Source organism: Tamandua tetradactyla, chromosome 7 (genome assembly GCF_023851605.1).
Source record: "Tamandua tetradactyla isolate mTamTet1 chromosome 7, mTamTet1.pri, whole genome shotgun sequence".
Lineage (NCBI taxonomy): Eukaryota > Metazoa > Chordata > Mammalia > Pilosa > Myrmecophagidae > Tamandua > Tamandua tetradactyla.
Genome location: NC_135333.1, coordinates 11,062,399 through 11,082,270, shown reverse-complemented (window position 1 = coordinate 11,082,270; position 19,872 = coordinate 11,062,399). Strand labels below are relative to the sequence as shown.

Here is a 19,872-nt window from a genome sequence, read left to right as displayed (position 1 = left end):
AGCGGCCTCTCTAACGAGTTCTATAATATTATCTTTCTTTCCACTGTTGCAAGCTTAGGCTGGCAATTCTACCCTTATGAACTATAGGTAAATTATTAGAAACATAATGCCGAAGAGCGTTAGAGTTTCCGCAACCTTCGAGGCTCTGGTCCAACATAATTTCCATCAATACCCTTGCTACAACAAATGGAAACTGATTTTGACAGAGTATTAGTTTGAAAGGTTCTTGTGTCTTTTCACAATTTGCATGTTGTTGGGAAATTCTTATGGGGAATAACAAGTTCCACTGAGATATACACATGGTGTGTCCAAGAAATTGAAGCAAAATTGGGACAAAAGGGGGCAAAAATACCAAACAATGACCACAATTAGATCAAGCAACTTCCCATTCAAAACAGTAGCTGATTACACTATTTTTCTACCTTTGTAAGTGTTCTGGATGACTGGATTTTTTTTTAAAAAGGGGCTATGCACTTACTCTTCCAAATTGTTATGTTTGTGAAGTTTAAGAAAGAGATCAGCATGCTCATTGCTTAAGCACTGTTCATTTGTATTGCCTTTTGGAAATATGCTACTTAAAAATATGACTTTCATTAGAAATAGATGGTTGCTTTTAGAGAACCACAACAAAACCCCCCATCTATTTCAAGGGTGAAATGTTCCAGTTCAGGGAAATAAAAACATCATAATTGGAGAACTATTTCAATTAATTGAATGGTTAATTAAGCCAAAATAACCAATCCCATTTTTTTTCAAATTGAAACATGATTAAGACTCTACAACCACAATTGTATCAACCAATTCACTCTGTTTATATTAGGTAGTACTGCTTTAGTTGCAAGTAATAGATATTAGAACCAAAATATTAAATTTAATTTCATGAACATTGGAGACGTACAAATTATCTGAATAACCAAGCTTAGAGAAGTGTGTATTTGCAGCTGGGCTTCGGGAAAATCAGGGGTGGATGGCATCTTTCTCTTATATGTTTCTCTCTAGAATCTAGTTCATTCCATTCTTTCCTTTCAGACCAGCTTCGGATGTTTCTCAGTTCACATGGCAAAAGCGTGCCTGTTGAGATCTTGAGTCTACAGTCTTGGCCAGGTGGGGTGGAACTGACCCCATGGGCTTTATCTCTTGAATTCGAAATTCTATGAGAAATGTTGTGGTTAGTCCAATCAGGTACCAATCCTTGCATCAAATAACCACGGCCAAGAGAGCAGAGTCATATTTTATAAAACTGTGCGCCCATGCTAATCATTTGGATAAGAAAGCTGTAATTACCCCCTAAAACTGTTTGTCAACTCCCCCCAAATTACTCATCAGTTCAAGACCCACTGACACCTAGTTGGTCTTTTCAGCATTAACATACCCTTGTGTATTATTAAGTTGTCATACTGTAAGCCACTGTTTTTAATATTGAATATATCCATGTAGCAAATTGTGTGACGACTTCAATATGATAGAAATTTTTTTTTGCCTCAATCTCTGTATGAATTTCCTATAAATGTACCTATCATGGGAAGAGCAATCCATTTTCTGGTGACCTATTCCCAGCTAAATGATAATCATAATACGAGGAAATGGCAAAACACAGAGGAGTTGCCTTAGACTCCAGAGAGGAAGGAGCACGTGGCCAAACTGTAAACTGCCAAAGGGCTTAATGACAGTTGGGCTAGGCACAAAAAAAAAAAAAAAATTAGGGAGAGAGAGAGGAAAGAGAGAGAGGAAGGAAGGAGTGCACTTTATACAGGCATTTGTAGTGATTTTAAAGTCAGTGCAATAAAATGTGAAGCTTGATTTTTTTCCAGGAGGAAGGTATTTATGGATAGCTTCAAAAGAAACAAAAAGCAAATGATAATGATGATGATAAAATAACAATAATGCATTTCTGTTAAAAGGAGAGAAATGAAGTTCCCTTTCATTGTGTGCATTTAGAGGTAAATATTTTCCTTCACATACACTCTTGGAATAAGGGTTACACATGTGCATGTAGTTTATACACGCTTAATACATACTCCTAAAAACACAATGCACAGGGATTCAGACTTATGATGGAAGCAGCGCAGGTTGCTGAAGAAAGCTCTATTGTATGCAGAAAAGAGAGGGAATTCAGTGCAAATGACAGTCTGTATATGAATTTATACAGACCTCTACATTATGCATATTATAATGCACATACAAATCTGCTGTTGCATTACAGATCTTGGATCAAAATGAGAGCAAACCACATTCTCAGTTTAATAATAGTTTTATTTACTTATTCCACTGTTAAACTTAGTCAGGAGATAATATTCACCACAAAGTTGCAGGCATTTTATAGTACAGACCATTGATTTGCTTTCAGGAGAAAGAATGAAAATGTCATGACATACCTGAAATGACTACTGAAGAAGTGCTGACCACGAGGCAGTAAAAAAAAAAAAGGAAAAATTCAGTGCCTTTGGCAAAGGCGCAGACAATATTTCAAATACAGCTATGATACATGTCCTTTGCTTACAAAGCAAATATATACTCATCTCTTTTTGAACAGTGGTTTCTCTTCATACCCTCAGAAATAGGAGAGATACGAGCATTTCTAAATATTTCCTAGACACTTCCCTGAAAGTTTCCTGCCAAGAGAAATCGATGTGCCAGTTTACCAAATTGGAAGCCCATTTTTAATTTAATTATCCCTCAAGCCTACACCAAACTTGATGACACTTTCCATGTGGACGAAAAAGAAGTTGCTCAAAATATTGGCTTTATATGGCAATAAAAAGCACAATCCAAATGAAGTTTCTCTGAAATGCTGTACTTAGGAGGCTAAAAATGGCCATGTACTTGATAAGGAATGAATATAAGAGCAGGCTTTTCTTTAATTGCTTGCAGAACAGGTTAAAGGATTCTCTCCCAACTTTCCATGCCAAGAGAAACTACGTGCAAGTTTGTTTCAAGCCAAACTATATATCTTAACTTGTACAAACAGAGAACATATCTATGGATTCCCCAGGCTCTCCCAATACTTTTCTCTTTAGAGCAAGCAAGAAAGACCAGGAAGAATTTCTCACTGTTGACCAATCTGATGATCAGTTTCCACCGAGTTAGTTAGAGGAATAAAAGAGAGAGTTGATTTTTAACCCTTTTCTGGCCTCTCCGTTATGTATGCACATATCTACTTAAAATATATCTCATTACTTAGTAACATGTTATTAGATAACCATCATATTTATGAGCCATTTTCCTTTAAATTTCTTTCCCAGCTGACTCCTGACTACAGCAAAAATATGGCACACTGACGTGCACCCATTTGATACATATTTGTTATATCAATTACTGAGGATTTTTTTAAACATTCCACAACACTTGTTGAATGTCTGTTTGTCGGACACTGTCCAGTCACAGGTTAGAGAGTGGAATAAGACTCAGGTCCTATCATTGAGGTACCAGCAGAATACAGGATAAAATGAGCTTGTGGTTTGGTGTGTGAATGGTAGAACTGCCTAATAATTTTGACTTCAAGAAAAGAATAGTTAACTTCATATTCTGGAGAGAACCTTTTCAGTTTAAGATAGGGTTACTGGATTCTAATCTGTGGGAGAAAGGTTTTATTAGACTTCTTTGTAATTGAGCATATGGCCTCCTTTCCCATTGACCTTTTCGGTAGAATATCTTGTGCTGCTGAGATGAGAGCTGCTTGGGCTCTGTCTGCGGGGAATCCTTTGGGAAGGGCCCAGCCCAGGCCAGGGTGGAAGAGTGAGAACTCTGTGCCAAACCTTTGTGGTTCCACTGGTGTAACCACAGGCCTGGCATTACACTAATACATTTGGATGTCTGTCTCCATATTAACTGCAAGTACACCGCCCATCTATGTGGTTGAGGATATTTCACAATAATACTAAAATTTGCCTATTTTGGAACCAGAACAAAATATTGTGCAGTTATAAACTTATATTGAGTACAGTCATTGTATGAATTTGGTCATTTTTTATTAATTTTTATTATCCCAACATAAGCCTCCTTTCTCAGGGAGGAAAACTGAAGCCAGAAAAAGGAAATGGAATATTCCAGTCTTAAAAAGCACTGGCTTACTGTCTCCAGAACCAATCTCTTAGCTCTGGAATATTTACTCACACGGCACTAATTCTGGTGGAGGCTGAATATTTACCAAACAGAGTCAGGAAAACAAAAGAAGAGAGAGCTTGAAGGGAAGTAGTGAAATTTTCCATGTGCCTATTCTGGGCTGGAATTTACACTGTTGAACCAAGTTCGTTGCACATTGCATTTGAAAAAAATACTCTTTTAGAGAATGGGGTAGAAGCTGGGTTGTTTAGACTGAAGAAAAGATCATTATTTTGGGTGCTGTACTCTATGCAGTTGGAATCTCATTGCAAGAAATACCACTGCAAACACAAAACACCTCCCTCCCTGACCAGCAATGCTATTTTAAGGCTTTTAGACTTCAGGTGCTAGTTCTCAGATGGGAGTAGTGTTTGAAACAATAGAATTTGAGGCTTACCAGCAAATTGTGAGAAGACCTTAGATCTTGTTGTGTTCAAATATAGTAGGTAATAAATAATAACTTTGATAGACATATAAACAAAAATTTTAAGGGTTCCTCAGATACAACAATTTACCTTCCTAATTACTGTTGTTTACCTAATCCCATACATCAATTTTGACCTGTTTGCTATCGGAAGCAATTAGAGATGATTTAGTTTTGCTTCTTAATTTAAGCATAAGGAGAGAACTTAGAAAGTTTAAGGTCAAGTGACAAACATGACTGAAGACCTGGAACTAGATGGTGACAGAACCGTGCGAAGAACTCAAGGATGCTAATGCTAAATTCAGTGCTTCTTTGACTATACTGTGTCACCTTCACTCGTCCTCTAAAGCTGGTAGCGATGAACTGTTCAATGACTCCGTAATACATCCCCACCTTTGAATCACCTCTACTCAGATAAGTACAAGATGCTCTGGAGAACCCCAGGGCTCCTTCTCCGTCTCAAGATAATCTACCCCAGCTTCCTCACTGTGCAGGAACCCTGGCGTCCTCCCCTGCCTGAGGCAGAGCTGAGCTAACTTTGCAGCAGAGCTCTGCCCTCCTACTTCTCTCACTTGATGCAGAGGAGCTCTCACCCCTCTCCAGAGCAGTGAGACTTGTCCATCTGCAACATGGAAGAGTGGACAGAGAAAGTCGATATGCCTGATAGATCTTAGCCAATGGAGTGTGTGTGTGTGTGTGTGTGTGTGTGAGAGAGAGAGAGAGAAAGAGAAAGAGAAAGAGAGGGGCGACTGATTCTACAAGTGTGGTTTATTTTAGGTTTAATTCACTCTTTCAGTTAAAGTGGATAATCTTGAAAGCTCTGTAAAACTCATTCATATGGAATAAAATAATTCAATTCCCAGTTTGGGGATAAAGACATTTTGATCTTATGTAAATACCGAGTACCTTCTCTAATGACAAGCCCATTGAAAATGCATAGCAACTAGTGTCCTGTCATAAACACTCACAAAATCTTCTATTACACTTCCAAATTCCTTATCTGTTTTGCTTATTTTCCTTCTCTGAAAATGACCCAAGAGTTGGACACAGCTTTCTATAAACCGGACAAGGTATTACTTAAAAGCAGCTTGTATCCACAGAAGACTTAAAGACAATTCAGAGTAAAACCAGTAACAAAAGGGAGAGCCAGAGTCTTAGGTTTGTTTCTTTTCCGCTATCATCAGGATCATAAAAGGACGCTGATCAGGGATAATCATGCTGATTTTGAACCGTAATTAACTACTGCAGTTCGGCCAAAGCTCGGGGTATCTCAATTTCTCAAATTTAACTCTCTAATTGTTTTGAAAAAGTACAGCCAACAACCCTTTTGGGAGGAAGGCAGATAAGGAATCTCAAAAAGGTTGGGAATTACTGAAGTACTGGGAGACTTTATTAAGCATTCATATATTTATTAGTGTCAGGCCAACTGGAATAATAAAATATAGCTGCAATTACCTACTAGACATTTCACAGATAACATAACATTCTGTTGTTTGCTTTCCACTTTAGGAAACAGTCTCTGGTTTTTCTTGTTCTTTGGTTGAATGTGGGCAAAAAAAAAAAATCATTCTTTCGATCAGGCTGAATTGCTTCTTTCCCTTTTAGTGTGATTTCAAACCTAACGGCAGAGGATTCTTTCGTTCAGCTCCCATCAGGTTTAACTAAGGAGTGGTTTCAAAAATTTACATTGAAGTCACAGCTGACTTTTTAATATCTAGAAAGAGTTAGACACTTGGTGACGCCAACAGTGACTTTTCTTTTTCTTCGAAGCCACATGAAAGCTCAATAGACTCTATTCACTGCTCAAGTGGACCTAAAAGAATCACTTGAAAAGACACCACGGCTGGAGACTGAGGAGTAATATTTATCAACATTAAATAAACACTCGGTGAAGTATGCATAAATATTTCTTCATATAAACATAACACAAAATTAAATAGTTCAGATACACAGACACCGCTGAGCACAGTTCCACTGCTGGCAGGCATCTGTAAACGCCACCTCACACTGAATACACAAGCAGCTTCTACACCAGCTCTGGGCTCACGGGTGCCGGCACAAAGGTAAGGAATTCTCTGCAGCCCGCCCACCGCCCTCCCCACCCTCTCCCCACACAGCCCCGGCAAAAAAGGAAAAGACAGCATCCCAACAATTAGAGGGCAGCAGCAGAAGCCCATCCCCCAACCCCCACCCCCAACCAGTGAAACAATTACCATTTGGGTCAATTCGGAGGCTAATGCAAAATCCTTTTGCAAAATGTAAGTAAATCCATCTGAAGCAGTCCTTTGCGGAGTGTAGTTCTTTCTTCCGAGGACGCATGGCTTCATCAACTCCACCGCTAGTGGGTGAAGCTCACACCAAGGACACCAGAAGGTGCTGGCCACAGCTAAGGAACCGAGGTTTGAGCCCTTTTCTTTTTTTAGAAGGTGTCAGGTAGCAAGAACTCGAATACCGTGTTCTCCTTCACCCCGCCCCCTCACAATTTTTCTTTCCTTCTGCCACAGATATCGCTGCATTCCACCTTCGCGCGTGGTGCTTGAGTTCCAAGCAGTTGCCATAGCAGAGCTTTTGATTGGAATCATATTGGGATCTGGGCTACCCCTAAATTCAAACACGGGGGTGTGGTTCATTCTTCTGAGCTGGTGGGGAGGGGCTTGGGTTGGGGGGCTCCTGATTTAGCTATGGTGAGGAAGATACCAACAAAGAAAATTGCTTACACTGTGAGTTGGGGCCCTGCCACACCTGCCCTGGGGCCCAGCTGCTCTGCACAACAGAGTTCTCCAGGGGTGGGGGTGGGGGGGCTGGGGTGCTGGAAAACATCCCTGGATTCAAAAACAGGAAGGTGGATTTATTGTACTTTCATGTGGTGTCAGGATCCTAGAGGACTTCAGTTACCAAAGTACTGAAAGCATATATTGCAGGAATAATTTGCCAGTTCAGTGTTTCCCAGTACATTATATACACTATGTGTGTGCGTGCAGAACTCACACATATATATATATACTCTTATGTATTTTTATTTGTACGAAACTTGAACTGCACAAAACAGTACTTTTAAGAATCAAGAATCATGTCCACAAATAGAGTTGAACAACACACCAAAGAGAAGACAGGAAGCTCTATTGGGACAAGAAGGTTCGGCTCTGCCATGAATGAAATAATTTCAGAACCATGGTTCGACCAGCCTGCTGTGTTCCCCATGGGGTCTGGGGCAACACACTCGGGATCCTTGGAAAGAAGGTGGCCACTGGGCCCGCTAGCTACGCTCATCTGACATTCTAGAGCTAATGTGGGCTAAAAGGCCCAGCAGATCGGTGTGGGTGCATAATTGCTTGTGAAGCAATTATTTTTTCCTCTTTAAGAAAAAAACACTTAAAGTCTACTTCAGAATAAACTTCTTTATACTCAGTAGTATGCTTTTTTTTTTTTTTGCTGAATTTGTATTTGACTTTTTATATTAAAATGGGTTTCTTCAAAGGATCAGTAAACAGGGAGCTTCTTTCCCAGCTGGGTGATAAACACATTTTTATCACCACCACCAATCATCCCACCCTCCCCTTCCTCCTGCCTAAGGTTTGCGGGGCCGATGAGTGTGTCAGGTCATGGCTATCGTGAAAACTCCCATCCTACAAGGCCTGCTCGGGCACGCGCTTGTGGAAAATCACCGACTGTCTCTGCTGGTACTGCTGCTTGCGCCTCTTCCTTTTGTCACACTGGCAGAGCAGCAGCATCTTGAAAGTGGTTCTGAATGTTTTGTTGCACAGTGCATAGCACACGGGGTTCACGGTGCTGTTGATGTAGCACAGCCAGTAGCCCAGATTCCAATAGGTTTTGGGTATGCAGCTGTCACAAAAGGTGTTCACCAGAACCATAATATTGTACGGGGTCCAGGTGATAATGAAGGCAAGTAGGATCGCGCTGAGGGTCTGGGCTGCTTTCTTCTCTTTGATGAGGGACATTCTTTTCCGTTTAGTGATCTGACTTCTGGTCTTCAGAGCGAACTTCTTGGCCAGAGTGGCTTCCTTGAAGGACAGAGGTAGAGTGGCCGTGCTCTTACCCACTGAAGAATTGACATCAGAGGTCTTGGCTGCGTCCACGGCAGACTCTAACTGGATGGGAAGCTTCGAGAAGCTCTTCTGAAAACTGCCTCCATCATCCATGCTCTTCTGTGCCTGCAGCTTGTTGCCTTTTCTCTCCAAGTCTGCTTTCACCAGCTCCTCCTCGGGCACCTGCAAGTTGTCTGATGAGGGTAGTTTGGTGGAGTTGAGGATGGTGCTGTGACCTGGAAGCTTGAGCACAATCGAGTAGATGGCTCTTGTCTCCGAGCCAATGTCCTCCTCGTCGGAGGAGGCTGAGTTTTCCAGGGAGGCTGCAGCATCGTTGTTGTTCCAGCTGTCACTGCTGCTGTGGTCTTGGTCCATCTGCTCAGCACTGGGCTTCCAGCTCTTTGTTGTGAACCAGAAGTGGCAGCGGCCATACTTCCTCCTGGCTGAGCGTTTCACGCTTTGCTGTTGCAGCTCATAGCTGCTGCAGCTTCGAGAACTGCCTGTGGGGTGGACAAAGTTTTCTGCCTCTGCTTCTGTCCCAGAGGCTTGCAGCCCAGCAAGCTCTTTGGTACGTTTTTCAGTCTCCTTATAGATTCTCCAGTATAAAATAGTCATGATAGTGACAGGCATGTAAAAGGCAGCAATGGCCGTGCCGAAGGTGATGGTCGGCTCACTGAGGAACTGAATGAAACACTCCCCTGGGGGAACAGTCCTCTTCCCAACAAAGTATTGCCAGAACAAGATGGCAGGAGCCCAAAGGATAAACGAGATGACCCAAGCCAGACCAATCATCACGCCAGCTCTTTTTGTTGTTCGTTTGGCTCGGTATGTGAGTGGCCTCGTGATGGAAAAATACCTGTCAAAGCTGATGACCAGGAGATTCATGACGGAGGCATTGCTAGCCACATAGTCGATGGAAAGCCAGAGGTCACAGGCCAAGTTCCCCAAAGCCCATCGATTCATGATGATGTAGGTAGTAAACAGATTCATTGAAATGACCCCAATAATGAGATCAGCACAGGCTAGGCTTAAGAGGAAGTAGTTGTTGACCGTCTTCAGCTGCTTGTTGACCTTGAATGCCACGATTACTAGGATGTTGCCGATAATGGTCACCAAGGCCAGGAAGCCTGTTAAGAAAGCGATGAAGACCACCTGCCAGACGGTGTGACCTCCCAGAGGGTCACTGGTGGTGTCGTTTGGAGAGGAGAAATTCCCAGCTGCTCCGGAAATGTTGTAGCTGCCTAAATGAGTCACTGTACCTGGGGGCAGCCCTGTGTCCGGGGGGCTGTGTATCCAGGAAGAGCTGATGTTTGGAAACAAAGGCGAGGCTGTGCTGTTATTGTGCAAGGTCATTGTGACTCTCTGACATAGTCTGGGGAGAAAGAGAGAAAAGATGGTGTTAGGAAAAGTTCTGTCTTAGTTTGGTATGTTCTTTCATGAATTGCATGTGCTAAAAGACATGCAAAACCTATTATGATTTGATAAGTACTGAAGAGGTAAAAAATATCAAATCTATTCTCCTATCTCAAAGCTGAGGCATCTAGAGCCAACACTGTTAGCTGGTGGCATTCGGTGGACATACAGTGTGCTTTTTTTCACATTATCATAATGTTGTTGTCAAACGAAATCTTCCTTATTTTTCTTGTTTGGCCAAGGGGAAATATCAAACACTTTTACGTATCCAGCATAGTTATCATACTACTTGTTAAATTAATTTTATGCTTTTGCATTTTATCCATCCAGGCCAACTTCCAAGTAATACCAACTAGTTAAACCTCACTAGAATGAGCAACACCAATCCAGAGCAAGGGAAAAAGTGAGCATAAATCAATTCATATTCCATTATCTCTTTAAAACATGAATAGAAAAGTAACAGATTTATTCCTTGAAAATGTTTGGTAAAATGATGCCTCTACAAGGCAAGTATCTCATATTTGAGCACCTTTACTGGAATGTTTCAAATTGACCAAACTGGTTTCCAGTATTTCTAGTATTTAGATATTTTTATCTCCAATAGTGAAAACATATTTTACTATGTCACACATTTGCATATCCGCAGCCACAAAACTGTATTTCAGTGCTCTCAAAACACTTGTTACCAAATAAATGCAAACTAAGAATCGATACAATTCTTGTGTCACCAGTAAGACCCTGCAGGGCCACTGCTAGCCTGTGACTTGCACTGTCCTTTAGAAGCTCCAGGATGGCACTGCCAGGACACCACTGGCCCAGGAGTTTTCATATCACCACCTGCTGTGGACTGACTATATTCAGTAAATCATTCCTCAGTGAGTGTCTTCTGTGAATTCAAAGATTGATAATCATGGGAAAAACGTATTGAGATAAACAGATAGGAAGTTATTCCATGCTTATGGATAGGAAGGCTGAATGTTGTTAAGATGTCATTCCTACCTAAGATGATCTAGACATTCAATGCAATACCAATCAAAATTCCAACAATCGAGTTTGAAGACTTGGAAGAGCTAGTTATCAAATTCCTTTGGAAGGGAAAAAAAAAACTTAGAATAGCTAAAGATAGCCTAGAAAAGAATGAACTGGGAGGATGAAATTTGAGGACATAATCCTCTGTGAAATAAACCAGACACCAAAGGATAGATACTGCATGATCCTGATAACATGACTCTGGTAAAGATGACAATGTCAAGGTCTAGGTGAGCTGAATGAGGTGCTCTGGATAATAGGCCAAGAAATGATCAGCTCTGAGGTGGAAAGTTAATGCAACTTCCTCTGATATTGGGCTCTAGTATGAAGAGCCCAGTCTTGATGAAGATTTTGGGGACAGATGGGGAACATGTGCTCTCCTCTCCATGTGACCCTGCCTCCTCCCCACTTCTTCTCTCCCTCCTCTCTCCATTCTCCTCTCCTCTCTCTTTCTTTATTTCTGTTTCTCTTCTCTCTCCTCCTTCCTTCCCTAATAAATAAATGAATAAATAAAAATCTATAAAAAGTATCTATTGGGAACAATTCTGTGGTTTTTTTGCTCTTGGTCAAAGGCCTTCACTATAAACACTTATATATAAATACATATACACCTGCATGCAACAGGAGTCCTGAATAAAGCCTTCAGATGGTGCATGCATCAACGGTTTGCAGTCAGAACCATGCAATCATTTGGAAAGGCCTGTGGCACAGGGAAGACTTAAGAGTTGGAAAGCTTCAACTCTCAGGTCAACCACTTACTGGGGGTTACTTAACCTCTCTGAGCCTCAGTTTTCTCATTTAAAGAAAATGAAGAACTTTCGGTTTAATGGAATCAATTGTTGATAAATACCTCCTAGAATTCAATAACTGCTCAAGGAAACCTTATTTTAGCAAAATATTTAAAAATATGTAAAATATTTAGAACAGTGCCTGGTACACAATAAGTGCTATGTACCATTTCATTACTCTTTGCGTTGAACAATGAATTCACCTTGCTTTGGCAGCCAGGATGCTCAGAGTTAAATTTAGGGCAATAATAAATGATAATAGAGGATATTATTTATATTACATTAGTATATTACTTCATAGTAAGTATACAGTGAGCAAATGCATTTTGTGCATTATCTTATTTAATTCTTAAAACCCTCATTTTATAGGAAACAGAGACACAGAGAGTGAAGTAATCCCACCCAAGGACCCAAGCTCACACATAAAATGGGGCGTGGAGGTGGGGGAAGGGATTCAAACCCAGACCATCTGAGTCCATAGGTTCCATTTTTAACTGCAATGTTTCTCAGCCCTTCCACTAATTCATTCCACGTGTCAGAAACAGAAACAAGTGGTCCCTCTTAATTGGTAAAAAAAATCATTATAAGTAATTTAAAATGGAATGGATGTGTTCAATTCCCAGTGCCTGCCCATGTGAAAAAAAAAAAAAGGAAAATGGAATGGATGTGTATTATTCAAAATTTAATGATATACTATTTCTCATCTAACAGATCAGCAAAACTTTGAATGATTTAATACATCCAGTGCTGACAACAGTGCAAGGGAAATAATCACTACTGTGGTCTAGGTTGGAGTGTCAGACAGTACAACCAATTGAAAGACAATCTGTCAGTGTTTATCCAAATGAAATGCACAAAATCTAACATTTCACTTTCAAGAGCTCTTTGAAGCTCTCTCTACACACACACACACACACACACACACACGCACACACGTACACACACCTATATACACATATACATATTTTCTGTAGCACTCTTTGAAATAGTAAAAAATTGGCATACCCTACGTGGAACACTATATATTATTAAATTAAAACTAATGAATAATTCAGAATGCCCAGATATGGAATGATATCCATCATAGTTTAATTAAGCAAAATGCAATATAATATTCTCATGAAAAAGTAAACCAAACTGAAAATAATTATATGCATATATATGTATGGTTTTGAATAATAAATACAGAAAATTTGCAGTGATGAATTATGGGGGGAAGGTGGCTTTTACTTTCTACTTTATATGTTCTGTGTTGTTTGAATTTGATACAGCAAGCGTTATAGTTGTAATAGAATTTAAATGAAGAGTTAAATAAATTAAAATGAAACAAAGCAATACATTCATATTGCACAAAATTGTGAAAAAACTCATTAAAGTAAATGAACGAAATTAAAATAATCCATAACCTTAACATCCAGAGAAAAATTATAATCATTTTGGAATATTTCCATTCAACCTTCAGTGTATCCCCATATAAATAGTTTCTTTTCTTATTCCCTGTCCCTCTTTTGTTTTAAGTGGAAGTTACAGTATAAATACCACTTCCAAGCTTTGCTTTTCACTTAACATTATATTCTGATTGGGCCAGTGTATCTTATCTTCTTTGGTGATCTTCTTGCAGCCAAATTGTAAGGTCTGATTAAGCCATCACCTCTTAAGTTCTTTAGAATTCTGTATAATCCATCACTATTTTTCCATAGACGAAATCTCCTGCATTGCACTCATTTCCACTTGCAGGAAATTGATGGATTGTTTTCTTGTTTAGCTCTTTTGGGTTTTATTAGGTGTTTTCAACCTATACTTATCTTCAGGTTTCCCTCAATGAGGACATGTCCATTTTGTGGGAGTGTTACAGCATTTCAGGTTTCTTCCAGGATACATATATACAAGAACTCTGTATTTTTTTTTGTTTTACTGCCAGAATGCAGTATACCAAAAATGGAACAGCTTTGATAAAGGGAATTTATTACATTAAAAGTTTACAGTTCTAAGGCTGTGAAAATGTCCAAATTAAGGTACCACAAAAGGTTACCTTCATTCAAGAAAGGCTGTTGCCATCCAGAACACCTGTCAACTGGTAAGGCACGTACTGGCATCTACTGGTCCTTGTTCCTAGTTCTGTTGGTTCCAGCTTCTGATGCCAGTGGTTTCCTCTCGAAGTATCTGTGGGCCCCCACTTAGCTCCTCTGAGACACACTTCTGGTTCTGGCTTGCTTAGCAACTCAAGGGAAGGCACACTGCCATGTTTCTTTGGCTCAGCCTATGTCTAGGCATCTGCCCTCTCTGTCAGCACTCCAAGCATCTCCAAACACCCATATGTCTGTCAGCCCTGAAGCGACTGTGCTCCAAGTGTCTGCATTGGCTCTGAGCTTTCTCCAAAATGTTTCCTCTTTTAAAGGACTCATGTAAACTAATCAATACCAATCCTGAATGCATGGAGTCACATCTCCATCTAACCAAAGGCCACACCCACAGTTGAGCATGCCACATCTCCCTGGAGATAATCTCATCAAAAAGTCACACTCACAACTGCGAGTGTTACATCCCAGTTAATCAAAAGGGTTTCCACCCTACAATATTGAATTCGCATTAAAGGGCATGGCTTTTCTGGGGTATACAACACTTTCAAACCAGCACACTCTCCCTCCGTCTAGATCCAGTTTACAGTAGTTCCAGAGGTGTTTGGCTTGGTATCATCCCATCCTCATCTTCAACTACATAAATGGACTAGACCAGACTTGTTTTTAATCAGACACCTCAGCTCAATCTTCTATCTTTGAAGTTACTCACCACTGTTTTACTGGGGGATCTAGGTTGCCTCTCAAATTCTTAGCACTACATATGTTCATGGAAGTCTTTATTTTTGTCTTCTTTACATTATCACCCTTAGTCACCTATTTCCTTTTTTTTACAGCAAACTCCTGCTAATTTTTTATAAAGAAATAGTCTCTGAGTAGCCTCTATCTTTGCAACATCTCTTTCACTCCAAAGAGTCCTGGACATAGTAGCTAAGCTTCCTTATCTATTGCTTGAATTGTGTTGCTGCCCTTTTCACAGTCCTCTGTCCCCTTCACCTTCCCACCCCACCCCTGGTGTCCTGTCCTCTGAATCTCACAGACATTTCTCACAGCAACTTTTAAAACTCTTAACAATTTTAATAAGTCTCTGCTCTTGCACTCCACTCCATTGCTCCATGGGAATGGGTCATGTAGCCTACTTTTCATCGCTCATGCCATACTGATTTTATTTTTAATAATGCCCAATAATCTCAAAGTCTTATATTTGTGCTGATGGTACATATGTACCCCAGAAAAGCCAAACTTTCTTTCCTAATTCAACCTTGTCGGGGCAGACCTATTTCTTAGGGTGGAAATGTTGACCGGACTGTTTTCATGAAGATGTGACACACACAGTTGTGCGTGTGATCTTTTGATTTGATTACTTCCATAGAGATATGACACTCTCAATTATGGCTGTGGCCTTGATTTCAACAGAGATGTGACTCTGCCCATTCAAGGTGGGCACGAGGAAGGAAAACTGTCAGACCTGGGGATGAAAAGTTTGGAAGGTGAGGGAGGAGCCAAAGTTCACCACTAGGGAAACGGAGTGGGCTGGGTGCCCCTTACATAATGGGGAGACAGTGGGAAAGGGGCAGGTATATTTGGGGGAAGGCCAGTAGTTCAGTTTGAAATGCCTGCAGGACAGGCTGAGTTGGAACTCAGGTGAGGTCACCTCTAGCTAGGGCCTGGCCTCCCCCCCATCTCACTGCTGTGCATAGAAGAAAGACATGGAGGGAGGAGAGAAAACAGGAGGGAATGTGGGAAACAGAGACAGCACGAAGACGATGCTTTTGCAACTCTGGATCCAGCCATCCCTGAAGCCGCCATCGCCTCCCTAGCCACCATCGCTACCTTAGGCAGGTTTCTGTCACCTGCAACTGAAAGGTTCCTAACCAACAGATCTATCTTCATCAATATCAACACATGCTCACTGAGCCACTACTAGCTATAGGTTTTTATTATCATTATTGGAGATGTTGAATTCAATAAGTCACAGCCTCTGCCATCCATGAACCTACCCCCTAAGTTAGGGATGGGACACAACTAAATAATTTTTAAAAGGATAAAGTTATTCAGGCAATGTCAGATTGCTCTCTGTGGCAACTCATGTTTGTACAAATTTAACAGCAAATTAATATATACAGTTATCTGACATCAGTGAAAAATGTAAGTAAGAATTTTGGAAAGAAACATAAGGTTGTTTCTTTGAGTTCATTTCACCCTAGAAATCTGTAGATTATCACAAAATGTATAATATTCATGTCCAATTATACTTTGTTGGCATACGGAATAATAAAAGGAGCCAGAATTGAAGAAAGACATCTATGGATAAATTTAGCACTATATATTGAATTCATTAAATATCTGCCCTGTCGCCCTTGGAGTCTCAAGAATTCTTGACTAATCCTTAGAAATCTCTGAATCACAAACTGCCAAACAGGTGATCTTTGACCTCTATTCTTTGGTATATCTACTGGTGGCCATCATTCTTTTGATAATAAAACATTAATTCAACATTTAATACCTTCTTGGAAGTCTCAGAGATGTGCTTATTCTTATTTTTAAAATGGTCTAGTCCTTCCATTTGTACAAAAGATAAAGATTTTTGGCTGAGCCCAAATTTTAATGCTACAAAAAAAGCATTAAAGCAGAATGACCTCATAGTTACTTGATTACCCATCGGATGCAACAATAATTATTGTTATTATTGGACAATTATTGGACACTCCAGGTGATAAGACTAGAGTTTCAACTTCTAATAATATACAAAGCCCAAAAGAAGGATGTATATTTGGTAGGTGAACATGACATTGAGGACAAAAAAGCATTTTGAATAGGAAGCAGAAATTATGAGCAGAGCACATTATTAAAACTCATTCTGACTTGTGGCTTCCTAGACAGAAATATCTAGTAAATCATATCTATGTTATTTTATAAGATAAATTAACACCACTTCTATTAATACATATAATGCTTTTACCAGCGTTAGTAAGTTTTAATTGGAAAATGGTAAAGTACTTGAAAACATGGTTATTTGGAGACTGACTGATTTGGGATTGAGTTCTAGGTTGACCGAGAAGGTATGAACTTGAAAAATTGCCAGATTTCTCTGAGACCACATTTTTTAATCTATAAAACTGGAATACTATTGGCAGAAGAAGAGTCAGGAAGGATTGATGGAGGTGAAGAAGAGAGTCCAGGATCAAAGTGAGAGGGCACAGTGAGCAGCGGCAGGGGCTGAGTGCCACACCAGGCTGGAGGATGCAGTGGGCGCTGGCTGCCTGGTAAGCTGGAGATTTGAGCTGTGAAGCTCATGTGCTGAGCGGGAACTTGGGCAGAGAGGAGGAAGAGGAGGAAGAAGGCAGCCACCCAGGAAGAGAGTGGAGTTACAGGGCTGGCGTAGAGCCGGTCCTCTAAGGTCCCATGCAGTGCACAGCTGAGACAATAAAGTAGCAGTAGACAGCCCCCGAGCACCTGAGGGAAGAGGTGAGAGAGCAGCAGTGAAGTACTTTGGGAAGATGGCAGGGTAAGTTGGGCTGACTTCACCCAAGTTCTGTGGAGCAACAAGAATAGGGTAAAAAATAAAATAAAATAAACAGCCAATGCTGCAGTTGAAGCAGAGAGACTGGGACAGAAAGAGGGGTGAATGTCTTCAACCATGAGCCCACCAGAGGCAGGCAGCACATAGTGGGGCATAGGACCTGAGGGAGGTGGATTTGCTTCCCCTGTGCATGAGACTGACTGGTTGGTGCACAGCACCTGCTTTCCACCCCTGAGGCAGGCCACCGTAGGCACCTGGTTTTGGTGGATTCTGGGGGTTTTCCTCCCTGGGAAAAGGAGGCATGCAGAGCAGAAGCAAACTGACACCTGGCCAGCAAGGGAGACTCATAGGGTCCAGGCCCTGTTCCCCTTTACCCACGGAGGCCCAGGGATCTCAGGAGTGCAAGGATGGAAAGATGGAGCCAAAGAGGCTGGCCAAGCCATGTGCCGCCAACTTGTTTTTAATTTTGGTGCGTGGGCTAGGAGTTACATGTGGGTATCCTGCATGACAGGTAAGCTTTCTACTGCTGTACCACCTGTGAATCCTTTTCTGCCTAGTTTTTAACAGACCTTCAAGTATTTTTTTTTCTTTTTTTGGTGCATGGGCTGGGAGTTGAACTGGGTCACCTGCATGACAGGCAGGTGCTCTGCCACCGAAACACCTGTGCATCTTTTCTGCCTAACTTTTCATAGACCCCCAAGTAGAACTGCAACCCCTATATGAGATCAGGTACTTGGTTTGATGGGCATTTACTGAAAAATCAAGTGCAAATGGGGACCTTCAAAGCAAACCTATGAAAATAAAAAACTTCAGACAAGTGAAGGAAACCAACTTGCATAATAAACTTAATAAAATAAATGAAAGCCCCGGAAGCAACAGAAAACCACAAAGCATGTGAAGATCCAGGCAGAACTGCCCTGCTAAATGACCAAATCAAAACACTAGAGGGTACAGAGAAGATGGAATGACTAGTCAAGGATATTCATTTAAAAAGTTAAGGACATCATGAAGACATTAGAAGAGCATAAGGAAGAATTAAGAAGATTAAAATTAAAAACAGTAGATCTCATAGAGGTGAAAGATTCTGTAGACCAAATTGAAAATATAATAGAGACACACAACAGAAGATTTGAAGAGGCAGAAGAAAGAAAAAGTGAATTGGAAGACAGAACAAGTGAACTCAAGTGCACAAAGGAACAAATGGCAAGAAAGATGGAAAAATGAAACTGCATTTCAGGGAAATGATGGACAACAAAAACCACACAAATATAAGAATCATTGGTGTCCCAGAAAAAGAAGAGAAGAGTACAGAGCTGGGAAGGTTAGTTGAAGAAATAATGGGGGAAAACTTCCCAATTGTTACAAAAGACATAAATATGCAAGTAAACAAAGCCCAGTGAACTCCAATAGAATCAACCCAAATAGGCCTACTCCGAACACAGACTAATCAGACTGCCAAAGGTTGAAGAGAAGGAGAAAGTCCTGAATGCTGAAGGAGAAAAAGCAATTTATTATATACCAGGGAAAAACATAAGACTGAATTCGAGCTACTCTACAGGCATTATGGAGGCAAGAAGGCAGTAGTATGATATATTTAAAAACCTGAATGAGAAAGGCTTCTAGCCAAGAATTCTTTGTCCAGCCAAGTTATCCTTTAAGGTTGAGAGAGAGATTAAAATCTTCAAAGACAAAGACTGAGAGAATTAGTCAACAAGAGACCTACCCTAGAAGAAATACTAAAGGGAGTTTGGTCAGTTGAGGTAAGGATAATTCAGATATAAAAAGAAAGAGAGGGAAAATAGATCTGAAAAATAAAAACCAAAGGATAAGATGGTAGATTCACAAACTACTCTTACAATAATGTTGAATGTTAATGGACTAAACGCAACAGTTTAAAAATACAGATTAGCAGAATGGATTAAAAAATATGATTCAACTATATGCTGTTTACAAGAGACACATCTTAACCCCAAGGATACAAATAGATTGTAAGTGAAAGGATGGAAAAAGATGTTCTATGCAAGCTGTAGTCAAAAGAAAGCAGGAGTAGCTATATTAATATCACCACCAAATAAAATTGATGGACCTGTAGCTAGGATGACAAAAAAAAAAAAAAAAAAAAGAGAGAGAGAGAGAGAGAAAGAGAGAAAGAGAGAGAGGATGCAAATAAACAAAATCAGAAATGAGAGAGGGTAATTACCATGAATCCTGAAGAAATTTAAAAAACCATAAGAGGACATTATGACTTGAGAAGAAATAGAAGATCTCAACAAATCAATTACAAATAGAGATTCAATCAGTCATCAAAAATTTTCCTACAAAGAAAAGTCCAGGACCAGGAAGCTTCACAGGGGACTTTTATCAAACATTCCAAAAATAACTAACACCAATCCTGCTCAATTCTTTAAAAAAATTGAAGAAAAAGGAATGCCACCTAACCCATTTTATGAAGCTAACATCACTCTATCTA

General features: G+C 40.3%; 1 protein-coding gene across 15 annotated transcripts in view; it reads right to left on the bottom strand.

Annotated features, from left to right (window-relative positions):
• Window positions 1–2,232: 2,232 nt before the first annotated feature.
• The window catches only part of CHRM3 (cholinergic receptor muscarinic 3), an 887,892-nt gene continuing 870,252 nt past the window's right edge, over window positions 2,233–19,872 (bottom strand). For all 15 annotated transcript variants that reach the window (XM_077168441.1, XM_077168446.1, XM_077168448.1 and 12 more), the window contains one exon: window positions 2,233–9,943. In XM_077168441.1, coding sequence (XP_077024556.1) covers window positions 8,152–9,924 — 1,773 coding nt within the window. In that variant the 5' untranslated portion in view covers window positions 9,925–9,943 and the 3' untranslated portion in view covers window positions 2,233–8,151. The remainder of the gene's footprint in view (window positions 9,944–19,872) is intronic.